This window comes from Bombus terrestris, chromosome 1, assembly GCF_910591885.1.
Source record: "Bombus terrestris chromosome 1, iyBomTerr1.2, whole genome shotgun sequence".
In the NCBI taxonomy this organism is placed as follows: domain Eukaryota; kingdom Metazoa; phylum Arthropoda; class Insecta; order Hymenoptera; family Apidae; genus Bombus; species Bombus terrestris.
The window spans coordinates 11281821-11296962 of NC_063269.1; the positions used below are offsets into that span (position 1 = coordinate 11281821).

General features: G+C 34.1%; 1 protein-coding gene across 6 annotated transcripts in view; it reads left to right on the forward strand.

The window, feature by feature from the left end:
* The window catches only part of LOC100642436 (glutamate receptor ionotropic, kainate 2), a 282902-nt gene that overhangs the window by 169369 nt on the left and 98391 nt on the right, over positions 1-15142 (forward strand). For all 6 annotated transcript variants that reach the window (XM_048408633.1, XM_048408628.1, XM_048408624.1 and 3 more), the window contains one exon: positions 12294-12451. In XM_048408633.1, coding sequence (XP_048264590.1) covers positions 12294-12451 — 158 coding nt within the window. The remainder of the gene's footprint in view (positions 1-12293; positions 12452-15142) is intronic.

Below are 15142 nucleotides of genomic sequence, written 5' to 3' on the forward strand. Positions count from 1 at the left end.
CCTTCATTTTTCTATGGTATACAAGAATGAAAAATAGCACTTGTTTAAAAAAAATCATGTTTCATTTAGATATGGTTAATGTTTGGATCACCTTATTCCAATGAACACTCTGATATACAGTGACTCGCGACATTGACTTGTCACAGAAAACTTTTACATGCATATATATTGTGTGTTATATAAAACATTTTGAAATTTCATTACCATTGTAATGAGGTACAGCTATCATAATTATATTGGTAAAATATGAAAGCGATTTGAAAGTTTATGTAGAAGTTGCAAGATATTTATTGCAGACAAATATTTAATAAATGATTGGTATATACCATGAATGAGCGTCTTATACATATAATTCGTATTACAAATGATTTCATTTTTATTGAGGATCATTAATATAATTAGTTGTAGTAAATATCTTATAATTTCTATATATATTTCTAAAATTATTTCAAACTCTACCAGCATAATTCTGACAGTCGATTCTTATTACAGTCCTAAGGAAATATCAAAATGTTTCGCACAACACGTATAATATATTGATTTATAAACGACTGCTACAAATGCTCGAATATTTTCTTCAGCCACTGTATCTACCTACATGTATTTCTCTGTAGTTTTACATTTCTCTCGCGTTTTACATTTTTTTTATGTCTATTTCATCCCGCACAATTTACCCTGTTATTGCGGGACACGAGGGCTGCAATCCCTGGCAATTGGTAATACACGTTCTTCTATTTTCTTCTCCAAATACATTTTCATAAACTGTCATCAAGCGCTGCCACGAATTTGCGATAGGAATTGTGGAACACAAATTAAAAAAAAAGAGAGAAAGAAGAGAAGAGAGAGAAAGAGAGAGAGAGAGAGAGAGGAAACAAAAAGAATGGTTGGTAAAGGGGACAAGTATGATTGACGGGACTTTCATTATGAAAAGTCGCGTCAGGTCGTGGCAAAAGATAAAAGCGTATGCATTTTCGCCGGAGCTGTATGATATCCGGATATACTATAGCTATAGACGTGTCTGGAAAAGTAACCGTCTTCTGAAGTATAAGGCACTCGGTCACAAACGTGCCTGAAATGGTAACGTAATGGCGATGATAAATTTCGCTTCCCTTCCTCTGTCCTTCGTCGCCAACGGCCCTGGACTTGAATTTCACCGATACCGTGATAAAGGTAGACTCGCGTCGTGGCTTCGTCGCTGCGCACTGTTGAAATATTTCCACGTAATTTACATCATCTGCGGAATTCGCGACTCTCTTACACGTCCATGTTCCACGCGGAGAATACGTAATGTCCAAGCACTACCGCTCTTCGCTCTTCTATTTTACAAATTACCCCGTTGATCGTATCGCGAAATTCCGCAATGGGCTGACTTTCCTGTGATCAGAGTCGCTGCACTGGAACCAGGTCGTACATGTGGTACGCGTTTTGACTTGCGACGAATTTTATGGGAAAAGTATGTATCCTGTGTATGCGATTCTGCAGACGTTGGTTTTTAACGAAGGAATTACGGTGGTGAGTTCTTTGAAGGATTATACATTTGTAGGGATTAATTGGAGTAAATATGGAATTTCTTTGAAACTGTAAAGTTAGATTAGATTTATGGAAATAGAACGTTGATTGTACTATAAATAGAAAAATTAAAAGAAATGTATCTTTTGTTTGTATGTTACCTATGGTACTTACATTGTTTCCCTTATTAACTTTTTAATACGAAATCGGAATACTTGTACTTAAATCTTAAGCTTCTTTCATATTAATTGTTCCAAATCACTTTGCCGATGCAGACGTGTTATTTAACTTTGAGTGAAACATCTTTTCAAGTTTGAAATTGAGTTGTGAGTCTTCCATTTATTGGACTTTACGTATGCACTGTTTTAAGTACCCATTTTTTATTAAGTATCCACTTCGAATAAATATACTGGATTAATGTGAACAAAGGTTTGCAAACTTGGCTGATTAATATTTTGTTCCTGTACTTTTATACTTATTATTTATTACATATGATCCTTGCTTATCGGTTTAATATGAACTTACGACTTCACATTTTCCTCTCATTTCCTACGTTTACCTCCCGCTCTCTTGTCTTCTTCGTTCATCCTCCATCTGCGTTTTCATTTATATCGTATATACTTCACCTATGAACTATTCTAAATACAAATCTTTTATTTTTTTGTAAATTATATCTCAATATTTCAATACTGTGAATAATAATTCATGCGAATACAATAATATAATGAAACGAATCTCCGAAAGTCCATATTACAATACATTACGGCCAAATGAGTATTGAAAATTGAAAACACATTCACTTTCATCGCGTATCATCGAAATCCAATACATTCACTTTTATCCCATTTGCATATCATTTCTCGAACCATGCATTTAAATCTACTTCTTATAAATATAGCACAGATAATATTAAACGCAACGTTTCTTTACCCAATAACAAAGAGAAATCACACGAACGCAGCGGATTATAATTAATGCTATTTGAAACGGAAATCTCTCTCCTTTAAAATGCTTTTTGTTTCATATTTATAGGGCATTCTGTTTCAGAGATATCATCATTTAAAGTGGAACGCTATTTCGGATGCGTCGCTATCATTATCCTTTTCGCGTAATCGGATCTCTTTCTCGCTCGCACAGTCACTGACCTAGTCCAAGCGGACCGCTCGTGCGGTGGTCAGTGACGAAAGCTGAGTCAGCGGTTTTTTACTACTACTAGCGCCGCTACTACACGCGATCCGCATCGTACGCATTTCCAGAGGAAAAAAGTGGGTCACGACGTTTCGAGAAATCTCAATTGTCATTCACCTCCTCATGGATTTTGAACGTTTCACTTTGTACTGTTGTATCTCCGTAACGAATTGATATATGAACGTGAAACAAAATGCGTTTTATGCAATACTTTTTCTTTCATTAACCAAGTGGCTTTCGTTCGAATATTTTTTACATCTGCTGGTCAGATATTTTTGCCATAATTAACGTTTTGTTAATTGTTGTCAAAAGGGAGTTTTTTAATTTTTTAAAAGATCTGTCGTGTTGGTTTGAGAATTACGAACGTTTTTCGACTTGGTTTTTGTAGCCACGTTGATGCTCTTCCGCTAAATTTGTTCTTTTCGTTCTTTTATATAGATATCATTCTTTTAGCGTAATATATCAAGCTCACATTTATTAATATAACTAAGTGTTGTAAATACTTAACCAAATACAAATACATTGAAGAATATGCAATTGTTCAGTTTTATGCAATATCTTTTTAATACAACAATAAAGATTAAATTTGCAAACATAATAAAATGCTATAATTATAAGTGTATAGAAATATATAAAAATCTTTCACGGTTTTTGTATCAATATACCCAGATCATTAATGAAAGTCGTATGGTTCTACTGTAACTTTTAAAAATGTATGTCATACCTCTTGAACCTTTTTAAACATTGAAATATCACAATTTTAAAAATCGTACCTTTTCAAAAATTCAAGTACTTTAGCTTTAAAAATTATAACTGTTTAAAAATTCAAAGATCTTAATTTTAATTAAAACTTCAATTTCCTGAATGTAAAGTGGAACAGAGCAGAGACTAGAAGCATCGAACTGTAATGGTAGTTAAAGATCAAGACAGTCTCATTCCGCGAACCTTAATTACGAACGTTTCTTTCATTTACGATGATATAAGACCGCAGCTTTATTTCGCCTTAAAACGCATTTCCTTTATTGCAATGAGTACAGTGTGTTCTAATGTCGTTATAAGCATCAGAAACAATTAAGGTTAAGCCAGATTCACGATACAGGCGTGATTCCTTTGCAGTTTTTGAAATTAAGATTTCAATACACGTTTTATTCCGTGATTAGAAGCACTTATCATTTCTAAGAATTAATATTATTAGATTTTATAATTTCTCTCTATTTCTTATTTCAGATTTGCATATTATCTTTCCAGGCGGATAACTGCAATATAATTTTTGTATTCGTGTTTTGTGATTTTTAACGGTATCGTCCACATTTAACATTATTCTTTTACTTAAACAATTGGAACATTAAATAGATAGTAATAAAAGTATACTGCAAAAATATATAATTAATGTATCATTTAATATTTATTTTTGTTTCATATTTATAGGGCATTCTGTTTCAGAGATATCATCGTTTAAAGTGCAACGCCATTTCGAGAGAATAAAATGATTGAATAAAATTTAATCGATTTTACAGATTTCTAATCAAATTTGGTCATATTATATCCTGTGCTCTGTGACTGTATAACCAGAAAAGATCTTAGAATGGTTATAGAATCACACGACAGAGTTTATTTTCTCTATCACAATGAATACAAAGAATTGTAATATCGTTATACGTTAGACTCTGAAAGGTTAGCAAAGCGTAGCAACTAATTTGCTCGCGTCGTCGCGCCAATTTCAATTTTCAGATTCGATGACACCTTAAACGGAATTGATCGCACGGCGAATAATTTATCATTCGGAATTAAACGAAAACGTTTGGGATGGCAGAGTATTTTCAAAAGAATAGCTAGAAAGGGAAATATAGGAACGGAATGAGAAAGGGTGTTACAGGGATTACCGAGATTGCGGGCCAAAAGGATTATTCAGATTAGCCGGTAAAATATTCGGAACGAAAGATTTGCTTTCCGACGACGACCTCTCCGATTTATGCACCTAACAATTAACCTAACCTCCGCGTACACTGCTGAGACTGACACCTCGAATGAATTGCTCCTGCGATACGCCTCTGGAAACGTTGAAGTACTTTACCGTAGGGAAAGGGATGGCCATTTTTTCGAAAATTTGTCTACTTCAAATTTTTCCCAGCTAAAGTTTAAATAATTGGACGAAATGAATTATGAAATGGATGAGAGGTAATCTACGTTAAAAGAGGTTAAAAATGACAGGAATTTTTTGAAATAAATGTTATGAAATATTAAATATTTGAATAGATGATAAATGAACAATACAAAAGCCAATTTGTATCAAGTTTATCATAATTATTTATTTCATTTTTAGAAAAAATATTGAGGCACTTACACGTTATATTTATTAGAAAATTTAAACTTTATTATATTTTGTATAATATTTTACGTTATAAGACATGTGTAATACGAATAGAACGGTCGATTTATGCTAAAATAATAAGAAAAGTGAAGCAATGAAAAGTATTCAATGTGTTTCAGATTTTATGTATCATATACCAGCTATTCTGTATCGATAAAATTTACAATTTGTTGTCTCTCCATAACTATTCATAAAAGAATTCCCTACGTATCTGTTAAATCAACTATGAGTTATTGTTTTAAGTTCGTGGCCTTAAGATACAGCCAATCGTTTAATTGAATTTTTTCCTTTTTCTATTGTTCGACAGTAAGTTCTTGTAAACACTGAATATAAGAAAGTGAATGAACAAGATGCTAGGTATTTCTTCTTTATTCGAAGTTTTCAGAAAAAGTATTAACTTTGGATACTTAAGAAACAACTTTGTATATGGGATCTACGAAAACTTTTCATATTTTATAAATTGTTTCTCTGAAATATTTGTTGCAGCAAAAGTAAAAAGAAATTTTCAACAGACGTTGAAGGTGCCAAAGTATTTTATCGTTTTTAACAATAGTTCTTGTTATCAGTCTTCTTAATAATTACACACATACATATTCTCAATATCATAAAATAATATGTTAAATAAATGAATTAAACATAAATACATTTTTATTAGCTTTCATACATGTTACAAGCTAATTAATTATGCATGTAAAATTTAGAAATTATACATATAAATATTAAATGATTATATGTGTGTTTCTTCCATATCAACACAAATTACCCCAATCTGCACATCACAAACGCTTCTCGCAAATAAAGATACCATCGTACAACTATTACTAAGCACTAAATCGAATCGAACAGGTTCAGCCATACCACTACAATACCAAAAAGAAAACAAAAAAATGGAAACGAATTTGAAACGAATGGAATCTCTAATCTATGCATCTACAAATCCGGGAACTTCACAAGAAAGCCGCAACGAAGCAATCAAGAACGTTCTACAGCAACCGCGTTAACAAACCCCAATGAAATAATTCGTGGCTACCGGTTCGGACGGATCGTACGATCTATATATTCGGAAACGAAAGCGTTTAAAGCAGCGAAAGGTAAATTAACCGGCGGCGTCGATGTCGGTCTACCAAGTTACCAGCGCGGAAATACAACGTGTATTCGGCAGTGGAAAACGTGGCCGTTCCTGACTCACGATTTGCACATACTGGCTGCTTGCAAAGCGCGAAAGTCGAACGTTCGAGTAGAAATACCGGGAATAGTTGTCACGGTCAGATTTACAGCGTATTTTCTACGATTATAGTAGACACATGGTATGCCCTTGGACAATTCCGATTCACGGTCAATTTATTCCTCCCCGGATGGTTGTTTCGTTCCTTTTTTCTTGAACTATACTAGCTCCATTGCCTTGTATTTGCATACACGTTTCCGAACAGTGCACGTTCGCGTTTGTCATTCCGTATCGCAAGTCAACCACGATTTTCATGCATCGTGCGTGATATTAATTTCCCGTGCTCGTGTCGAGGAAATCTGGGTAAGTCTCGCGCTCGGACCTCGAAACGCTTTCACGAGCTTGTTGGGTGCCGTTCGCGCGCTCGATGAGGCGCCAGATCTTCTACGTTACGCCATTGTCGAGAACTCGAGTTAAAAGCGTCTGCCAGTTTAGTACGCTTGGATATTACTTAAATTCATGTTTGTGGTAATTAGGATAGCTGAGGATAATTTGCAAATCAAAATATCGTTATAGCATTAGGTTGAGTAATAAAATCATTCCAGACTTTTCTTTTTAAGCATGCATTGAGTTTTATTACTCTTATATACGTAGAATCTATCTATATACAGAGTGTTCTAGTACTGATGGTACAAATGGGATGATTTTATAATACATGAAAAAATATAGAATAAATTCTTTTCACTCGAGACTTCGTTAAAAATAATTGCTGCTTCGGAGGAAAGAATTTCTTTATAACATTTCCCGGATCTCTCAAAGTAGGAAAGTTAACAGAAATCCTCAATTTAGATGAAATACCTGGCATCCTTGATATTTCGTAAGAGTCTAGAACTTAAGGGGTCGCATTCCAGGACAGTAAATTGCTTGCTAAATATTGGAGATTAAATATTTCCAGGTCAGTAAATTAATATTCCTTACTCGTATTAATATGTTAATCTATATGCTCAGTATGTCCTTTTCATTAAATTCCCTGTGATTGACATGTTCAGAATGCGCCAAAGCTGGAACGTCTCGTGTTTGTAACTGTCTCTGAATACTTCGTGTCTATCCGTAGCACATAGGTGACCCGAGACTTCGTAAAAGCATCTTGTAAAGTCAATTTCGAGTATTCGTAGATCCGTTCGAAAGTTCGCTGTTTGAACACTTCCACTGAATCCTTTTGTACAATTCGAGACATTGCTCGATTGCAAAGTACTATTTGTAAAACACGCTTTACTGCCTTCAACTACGAATAGTTCAAGCTAGCAAATTTTCGTTTCTCAATAATTTAATAATGATTCTAATTTAAAGAGCACCGTGCCCATTCACCCTCTACTTATTGCTCTCGAAATATTGATAATACGTGAAAAATGAACGATATAGACGCCGAGGAATTTAATACTCGTTGCGCAGACAGTGGAACGCATTCATTAAACGATCAGGTTTATGACGTGTCCTGTCTGTCGCGCATTCACTGATGCGCATTTTTTCCATCAGGACGCGGTGTAATCAGAATCCTGACCACTCTTGGAAATTACAGACACATCGCTCCACGGTGTCATCGTTGATTTCTAATTATCGGATTTTATGTTGGATATATTAATATTAATACCGGGTAATTGGCACCGCATCATAATTGTCACGTCAAATCATTTTTATCAGGCTCATCGACTAATAAGGGAGAAACTAGAAAACACGAAATTTAAGAAATGGATCCGACAGTTGGGAGCTACGAGTTATAAATTACTGGTATTAATAATTTCCCTTATAGATATAACAGCAACATGTTTAGTAATGAAACGAAAATGTATAAATTATATAGATCAGTTAGTTAGTCATCCTCTTCAAGAAAAATGATAGAAAGCAATTTATCTGATAGAAACTTATCTGCCCATGTCAGTTATCAATTTACCGCTATTATCAATTAATAGAACATTACATAAGAGGTCATAGATAGGCTAATTAATAAAAATCTCAGTTAAAATAATCAATATCCTTCACCCAACCTACAAAACCAACAATCCATTGTAATCCACCTACCATAACATCATTCTACTCCCATTTTCCAACCCTTAGTTTTTCTCAAAAGAACGAGTTCCTGAGGAACCCTCCATTAAACGAGTCGTCTCGATCAAAGAAAGGACTCTTAACAGTCTAAAAAGCGCCCGATCAAAGATAAAACGAGATGGTCTAAAAAGCTCATTCCAACGGCAAATAAAGTAGAAACCGCTGAAAAATTGATGCAGTCTCGAGCATTGGTAATCAATGGTTTAGTAAACAAGCCAATTTGAATTTATCCTTGAATCTTGTGTGCGCGAACCAAGGTGCTTCGTGTTTCGTTCAAGATATCTTAGGCAAAATCTGGGAACGAGTTTGCGCCGCATGGTGGTTGCTGTAAAACCTGAAAAGCATAACCTTTTGAGAAGAGGGTGGGGTGTGTGAAAGAGACTGAAAGGGGTGGAGAAAGAGAGAGAGAGAGAGAGAAAGAAGGCGGATACTCCGCTCCATACTGGCGAAAGTTACTCGCCGGAAAATATACAGCGGCGCTTTTAGGAAGTTCGGATTATCGGAAAAGCGGGTTCGAAACGCGAGTTACCGCCAAGGCGGATCCTCGTGAAAACTCAGTCGCGAAGTTGCTTCCTGGGTCTCGATTCGGCCATTGCAGAGAGTCGGCCGGCTGTAATAGTCGTTTTCCACGTAAAAGCCCAACCTTCCCCATAGAAAAGCTATAGCCAGGGCTAAATACGCGCCAGGCCCGCGCACCCTTGCTAACTTTCGAAACATCAGCGGCACAGTTGCCGAGCGTAGAACCGCGGTTCTAAACTTCTTTAACTTCCGATCGATATTACCGGACCAGACCTTTTTCTACTTGCTCGTGAAACTTATACACCTGCGCGTTTACGAAACATCTTGTTGCGTACTGTGTTGTGCGAAAGTCTTGCAACATCTGTTGCGTTTTATTATCACGATTCTTCAGGGTTTATGAGTAAATGTTATTTTTTAATATTCTTGCCGTAGCAAATTTTATCGTTATATATTTGGAAGAATGAAAAGACATAAATAAATTTTTATACAACGCACCACACAATAACATCAAAAGTAATAATTTTTATGAGTATCCAAATTCATTATATCAATATTTTTGATTAAAATGGTATGGCGAAAACAGACAGATTTATATAACCATATTTTGAATAGATAGTCAGACGAATTTTTAATATTGCAGAAGAAGAACCAAATGTTATTCGAAATACCCAATAAATATTTAGTATAACGAATTGTACCTAAAAGGAAAGGATTTAGTGTTATTTGGAATTTGGAGTAGTGAATGTGATATGTTGAAAAAGAAGGATCAAATGCTATTTGCAATACTCAATAGACATTTGATGTAATGAATTGTTCCTATTGAAACAAAAGAGTTAAATGTTATTTGGAATACACAACAGATACTTTGAATTTCACATATTGAAAATTGAAACGTTCTATGAACGACACCATGTTGCAAAATATTATCATGCTTTACAAATAAATTGCGTTGCAGGATATCTCGACCTCAGATGAGAAAAACTTAGATAGCAATGTTATCTAATCGGTACAAGTCGAGGAATAATGATAGTTGACACTGTGTTTATTTGCACATAGAGAAATAGCTGGACCTCAGAAGTGAGTTCTGAGATGATCAATGATAGAAATAGTTGAAATGGAAGATAATAGTAACCACGGGGATTTTTTGAGATTTTTCCATTTTTCATAATTTTTCCATTGTTCCGGCGAAGTCAAAATTCCGTCTCTGGGAACAACTTAAAGGGAAGATTCTTGCGAAATAGTTGACCTTATATTGCGAAGTAAATAGTTGAATGCGAACCACGAGAGGCTTTATTAACTTCTGCGTTTTCGTGTCCTCGACATTAAACCTAGAGTAGCTTCAGAGTCTTCAGTCACTTTAAAAAAATATTTAATGCATAATGATTTTACAATTGAATTACGAAGTTTCAATTTTTTCAATGTAATTCCAATTTGAAAATGTTTCAGGAATGGAAATGGTAAACGATTTAAATGTCAGAAATTAAAATTTCAATAGTAGGAACTTTCCTATTAATTTTGACATTGGAAAAATAAATCTATAGGATTAATTAAATTTATTCAATATCTACATATAGGTAATCTTATTCATAGATTGTTATTATTCATTTATTTTTTGTCTTTTTTAATCTTAATTTACTTGACATTTAACATCATAATTCTGTCTTGTGACAGTCTTAAAATCTAAAATAAATTCTAATTTCTATCATCTCTATATTTCTATCATTTATTTTCATCGCACATCAAGTTTGAAATATACACCTCTTTTTCGCTAAAGTCTCATTTGTCATTCTCTTTTTTTTTGCACTTACATCGTTTCACCATTTTAGCTTTTCGTTTGAGGATGCAGATCCTGGATATAATAAATAATAGAGAAGATACATTGCAGTACGAAGAGTGTTCCATCGAGTCAAACTGGAATGATATCTACTATTAAGCTTCTTGCTCGGGAAATCAAAGAATGCAGAAAAATCGACGGTCGTGATCGTCGTCATCAGCGTTTCTGTAACGGAGAAAACGAAACTCGCGCAAAGATATGACTAAAAGTATCACCAACATGAAGATAGGACGTTGCTACATGTATGACCATGATATTTTATAGCATTTCATGGCCGCAATAATGGCGTCCATAGAACATCCGTGATAGTTTCAATTTATAGGTAACGTTATCGATATTTCATCGGGACGGATTGCAATCTAACATTCCAATGGAATCTAAAGTGAAAATTGATAATTGAAGGGCGCGGCCGGTTTCCAGACCGTTACGTTCTGTTAAAATTAATTGCCGCGATCTATTTGAGTTTGGCAGAGGACGATTCCAAGAAGACGAACCTCGATTAAAATGTATAATATTTATCGTTCGAGTTTAAACTATTAGTCATTCGGTTTTCGTCGTTTATTTACTTATTTAACGTGGTAATGAGATATCATTGATTATTACTTGTTTCTATAGTAATTGTACCGTTACACATTTAACGTTAGTAATACCAATTAAATCATCTTCATCCATTAAAAAAAAAACTAGTACATATATCTACATTTTTAGTGTAAAAATTACAAAATAGAATGTTATTTCCATTAAAAACTAATTATTGAATTACAGATAAATCTTTGTTTACTTGTAAACAATTTGAACGCGTTTTTAAATATCAAGATGATTGTGAATCATCTATATTTAGATATGAATATCTAATAGATGCCAAAATTACAGACGAATGTCTGTACCTACTAAATAATTTAGAAATGTTAACGATAAATGTTAAGAATGATATATTAAATGTCCATAAAATTAATGAATACCTATGAATATAATCTTCTCCAAGAAATACACTCATTAGAATATTTGTATAATAAATGTATTTCTCTCAAGAAAACTAGAAATATCATTTGAGTTATATTTTGAAGAAATCTATCCGCCTATTGTCGTAACATAACGATGTTTGAATTGATTATTATCATATCTAGTTCTAAATCAACTATTATTAATAATTCATATCAAACAAATCTCAAACATAATTCATTGTCAGCAAAAAGTTCATTAATAAATCTTTTAGAATGTAGAGTCTAAACTAAATCTTGCCACAAACTCTTGGAACAGTTGTACCACATAAGATACGTCCGAAGAACTAGAATTACAAGTTTCCGTTTTATTAAATCGAAACATCTTCCATTCAGACTCTATAACCTTGCCAGCAACCGACTAATTTATCAATCGCGATAAAGTCGGGTGTGCTCTCATTTGCATGGTGCATCGTCGTGTTCGTCCTCGCACGGTCCATTACACCTTTGAAAGTTCGAATCGCGTCAGAAAACTCGTACATGCAAACTAGTTCATGGAATCCGGTATTACCGGGAACGGAGCAAAGTATTTCCTAGTGAGACGACGGATCGTCGTTCGAGGTTCACGATTCTGGCTAATAAGCGACTACTGTGTTTCAGGCATACGTTGATTTGGTGAAAGCCTGGGGCTGGAAGAGCTTTACCATCATCTACGAGAATAACGAAGGGTTGGTGCGGTTGCAGGAGCTCCTGAAGGCACACGGACCCAATGAATTCCCTATTACGGTCAGACAGCTGAGCGAGGGTTCCGAATACCGGTGAGTTTTCTGACTTTGGTCGCTTTAGGCGAAAGAAACCCGAAAGGCAACGGTCGATCAAGGAGATGTTGTGTTTGCTCGATAAATATTCGACGTTTCCTCTCTTGCAAATTTTTTAGAGCTGAAAATGGTAGACCATGTTTGAAGAGAATGAATGCGCAGTGGTTAGAAAGAAAAAAAGTTTTATCTTAAAGTTAGATCTTTGAGTTAGGATTGGATTAAAGAAATATGTGTAGAGTTATGATTGTAATAATTGGTGTTAACAACTAGACTGCGGATACTTGCGCAATTTTTATGTAAATAATTACAGAAACAAGTAGAAATTTGTTTTATTTATTACGTATTATACTGAGTAATTTACTTTGGATATTTTATTATGGATTTATATTTATATATTTATATTGGATTTTCCAATTCTCCTAGTTAAATTCAAGGAGCATAATCTATAAATGGAGATAAAAAATGCGACTATGTCTGGCATGTTTTTTTACCTCTCTTAGAAATATTTAGAGGACGAAGGTAATAATTTCGAGTGCTACTTTATTTTTACAACATTGAATAGTGTAACTCAAGAGACCATGAATATTCTTGATCCCCTAATTTTCTAATTATACCAGCTCGTAATGTATCAATTTCAAATTCATTCTAAATCCCCGAAACCCAGTTTCTCAAACAAATTCTCACAAAGTCCTTAACCGCAGTGCATGTTCCAATTAGCATACGGTTATAAATCAAGACTTCCGTTCTAAATCTAAATCTTGCTTGAAATCTAGCAATTTCCATCGCGTTAAAATTTGCTGTTTCTTCTTAGCGTCTGAATCCTTCTTAACCTACGAATTACTTTCCTATTTGAATATGGTTTTAGAAAAGGAGACGAGATGTCAGCGCTTATAAGAATTAGATTATTTGCTAGTACGATGATTTAACGTTAGACAACCGCGAGCAGTATATTCAAACGTTCGAAGTCAGCTACTTAAGTATAAACGGATTTCGAAGAAAGCTCACGTCGTAAAATTAAGCTTCGGTTAAATCTCGTTACAATAACGCAATAATAAAATTGTTTGTTTTAAGGCGACAAATATGTATTATCGACTATATCTAGTTCCTTACAGTTCCGTTATCGTCAATTGGTCGTTTCAAAGCTCGATAAACGACAAATGGAATGGCATACTCTGTTCGTGAATTTAATCGAATTAACGCTCGAGTTTGATTGCATTCTCGATATGGCTCATGGATGTACGTGTCTGACTCTAATTTCGTTGGCGTCTCGATGAAGTGCTTTGAAATTGTAGTATGACTATTTACGAGATTTATCGATTTCTGGTTTCTTCTAAATCTATCGAAGTTTTTTTCAAAAATAATTTTAACAGGTTATATTGAGGAGCTTTTGAAGGGATTGTAAATCTATTGTGCATTATCAAAAAGATGCAATAGAATTTTGAAATTTATATAGTTGTAGATAGTCATCAGTAGCAAGTCACAGAACGTTTGCTTCTAAACATGAATTGTAATGAAATCTTAGAAATTCAGTTTTCTTTATACACGCGATTGATAAATATCTATTTTATTTTATAACTAAATGTGTTGTAATTTATGCTTATCCTAAGTATATTGAAGAGTAGTAGTGTATATGTGGGTATCGTCTACCGATTCTACATATTGCATGATGATGGCAACCAAATTTATTTTGCTGATTTGAAAAATTATCCGAGTGCGAATGCACACAGGATCGTACAAAATGATTGATGACTACGGTTTACTAATGTCTATAATATACTATCTAATTCTCTATCTCTGTATCCTGTAGTCTGTATTATCGTAGATTATAATATTTTGAAAAATCTTGACTTTTAATAGCACGTTACTTTTAAAGATAAGAAACAATAATTCGAAGAATGATGTATTCGATGAATTCTTCGATGTGTTTTTAACGTATGAAGGAAAAGATATGTCATCGCTGATTAGACGACGTTCATTTCTGTCACCGAAAAGCTATCCCGTCAACCAACAAGTTCCTTGAAATATGATTTTATCTATTATTCACGTGATAAAGTTCTGAGAAGTCCTATTACGTTACCCAGTTCCACGTGAGATTGTCGTTAAGTTTAAAAGTCGGATTTCACGCGACTCCGACATCTTCGCTTCAAATTAGTTGGGCGAAGAATATTCGCGAGAAGCTCCGTCGTGGTGAATTCGGCGATAAATCCAACAGCGGCCAGGCGATCCATCAAGATCACACGTAAAATACAGTCAATCTATCAAACGTCATGCAACATAACTGACTCTGCAAATACACATTCCAACATGCTGTATCGTACCACGTTCCAATTTTCATTTGTATCGGTAGTTGTACCAATAATAAATCTAACATCAGTATTGATATTATTATTATGTACACATATATAACCAGATAATACTTGTAATCGCATATCTATACATTATACGACTGAATAATAGAACATTTACTTTTATTTGCTGACTATGAGTCTTTGGGATTAATCTGAATTTTCATTTTATTTTGTTAACATAGTTAGTATAATCTATCCCTCTAATAGATTAGTTCACATTCTATGAGAAAGAAACAGTAATGTTTACAACGTTTCTTTAAAACATCGACCAACACCTACCTCAAATTAAAGCCATCAGAAATAAAAAATTCTTCACTTTTTGATTCCTAAACTACATCACGAT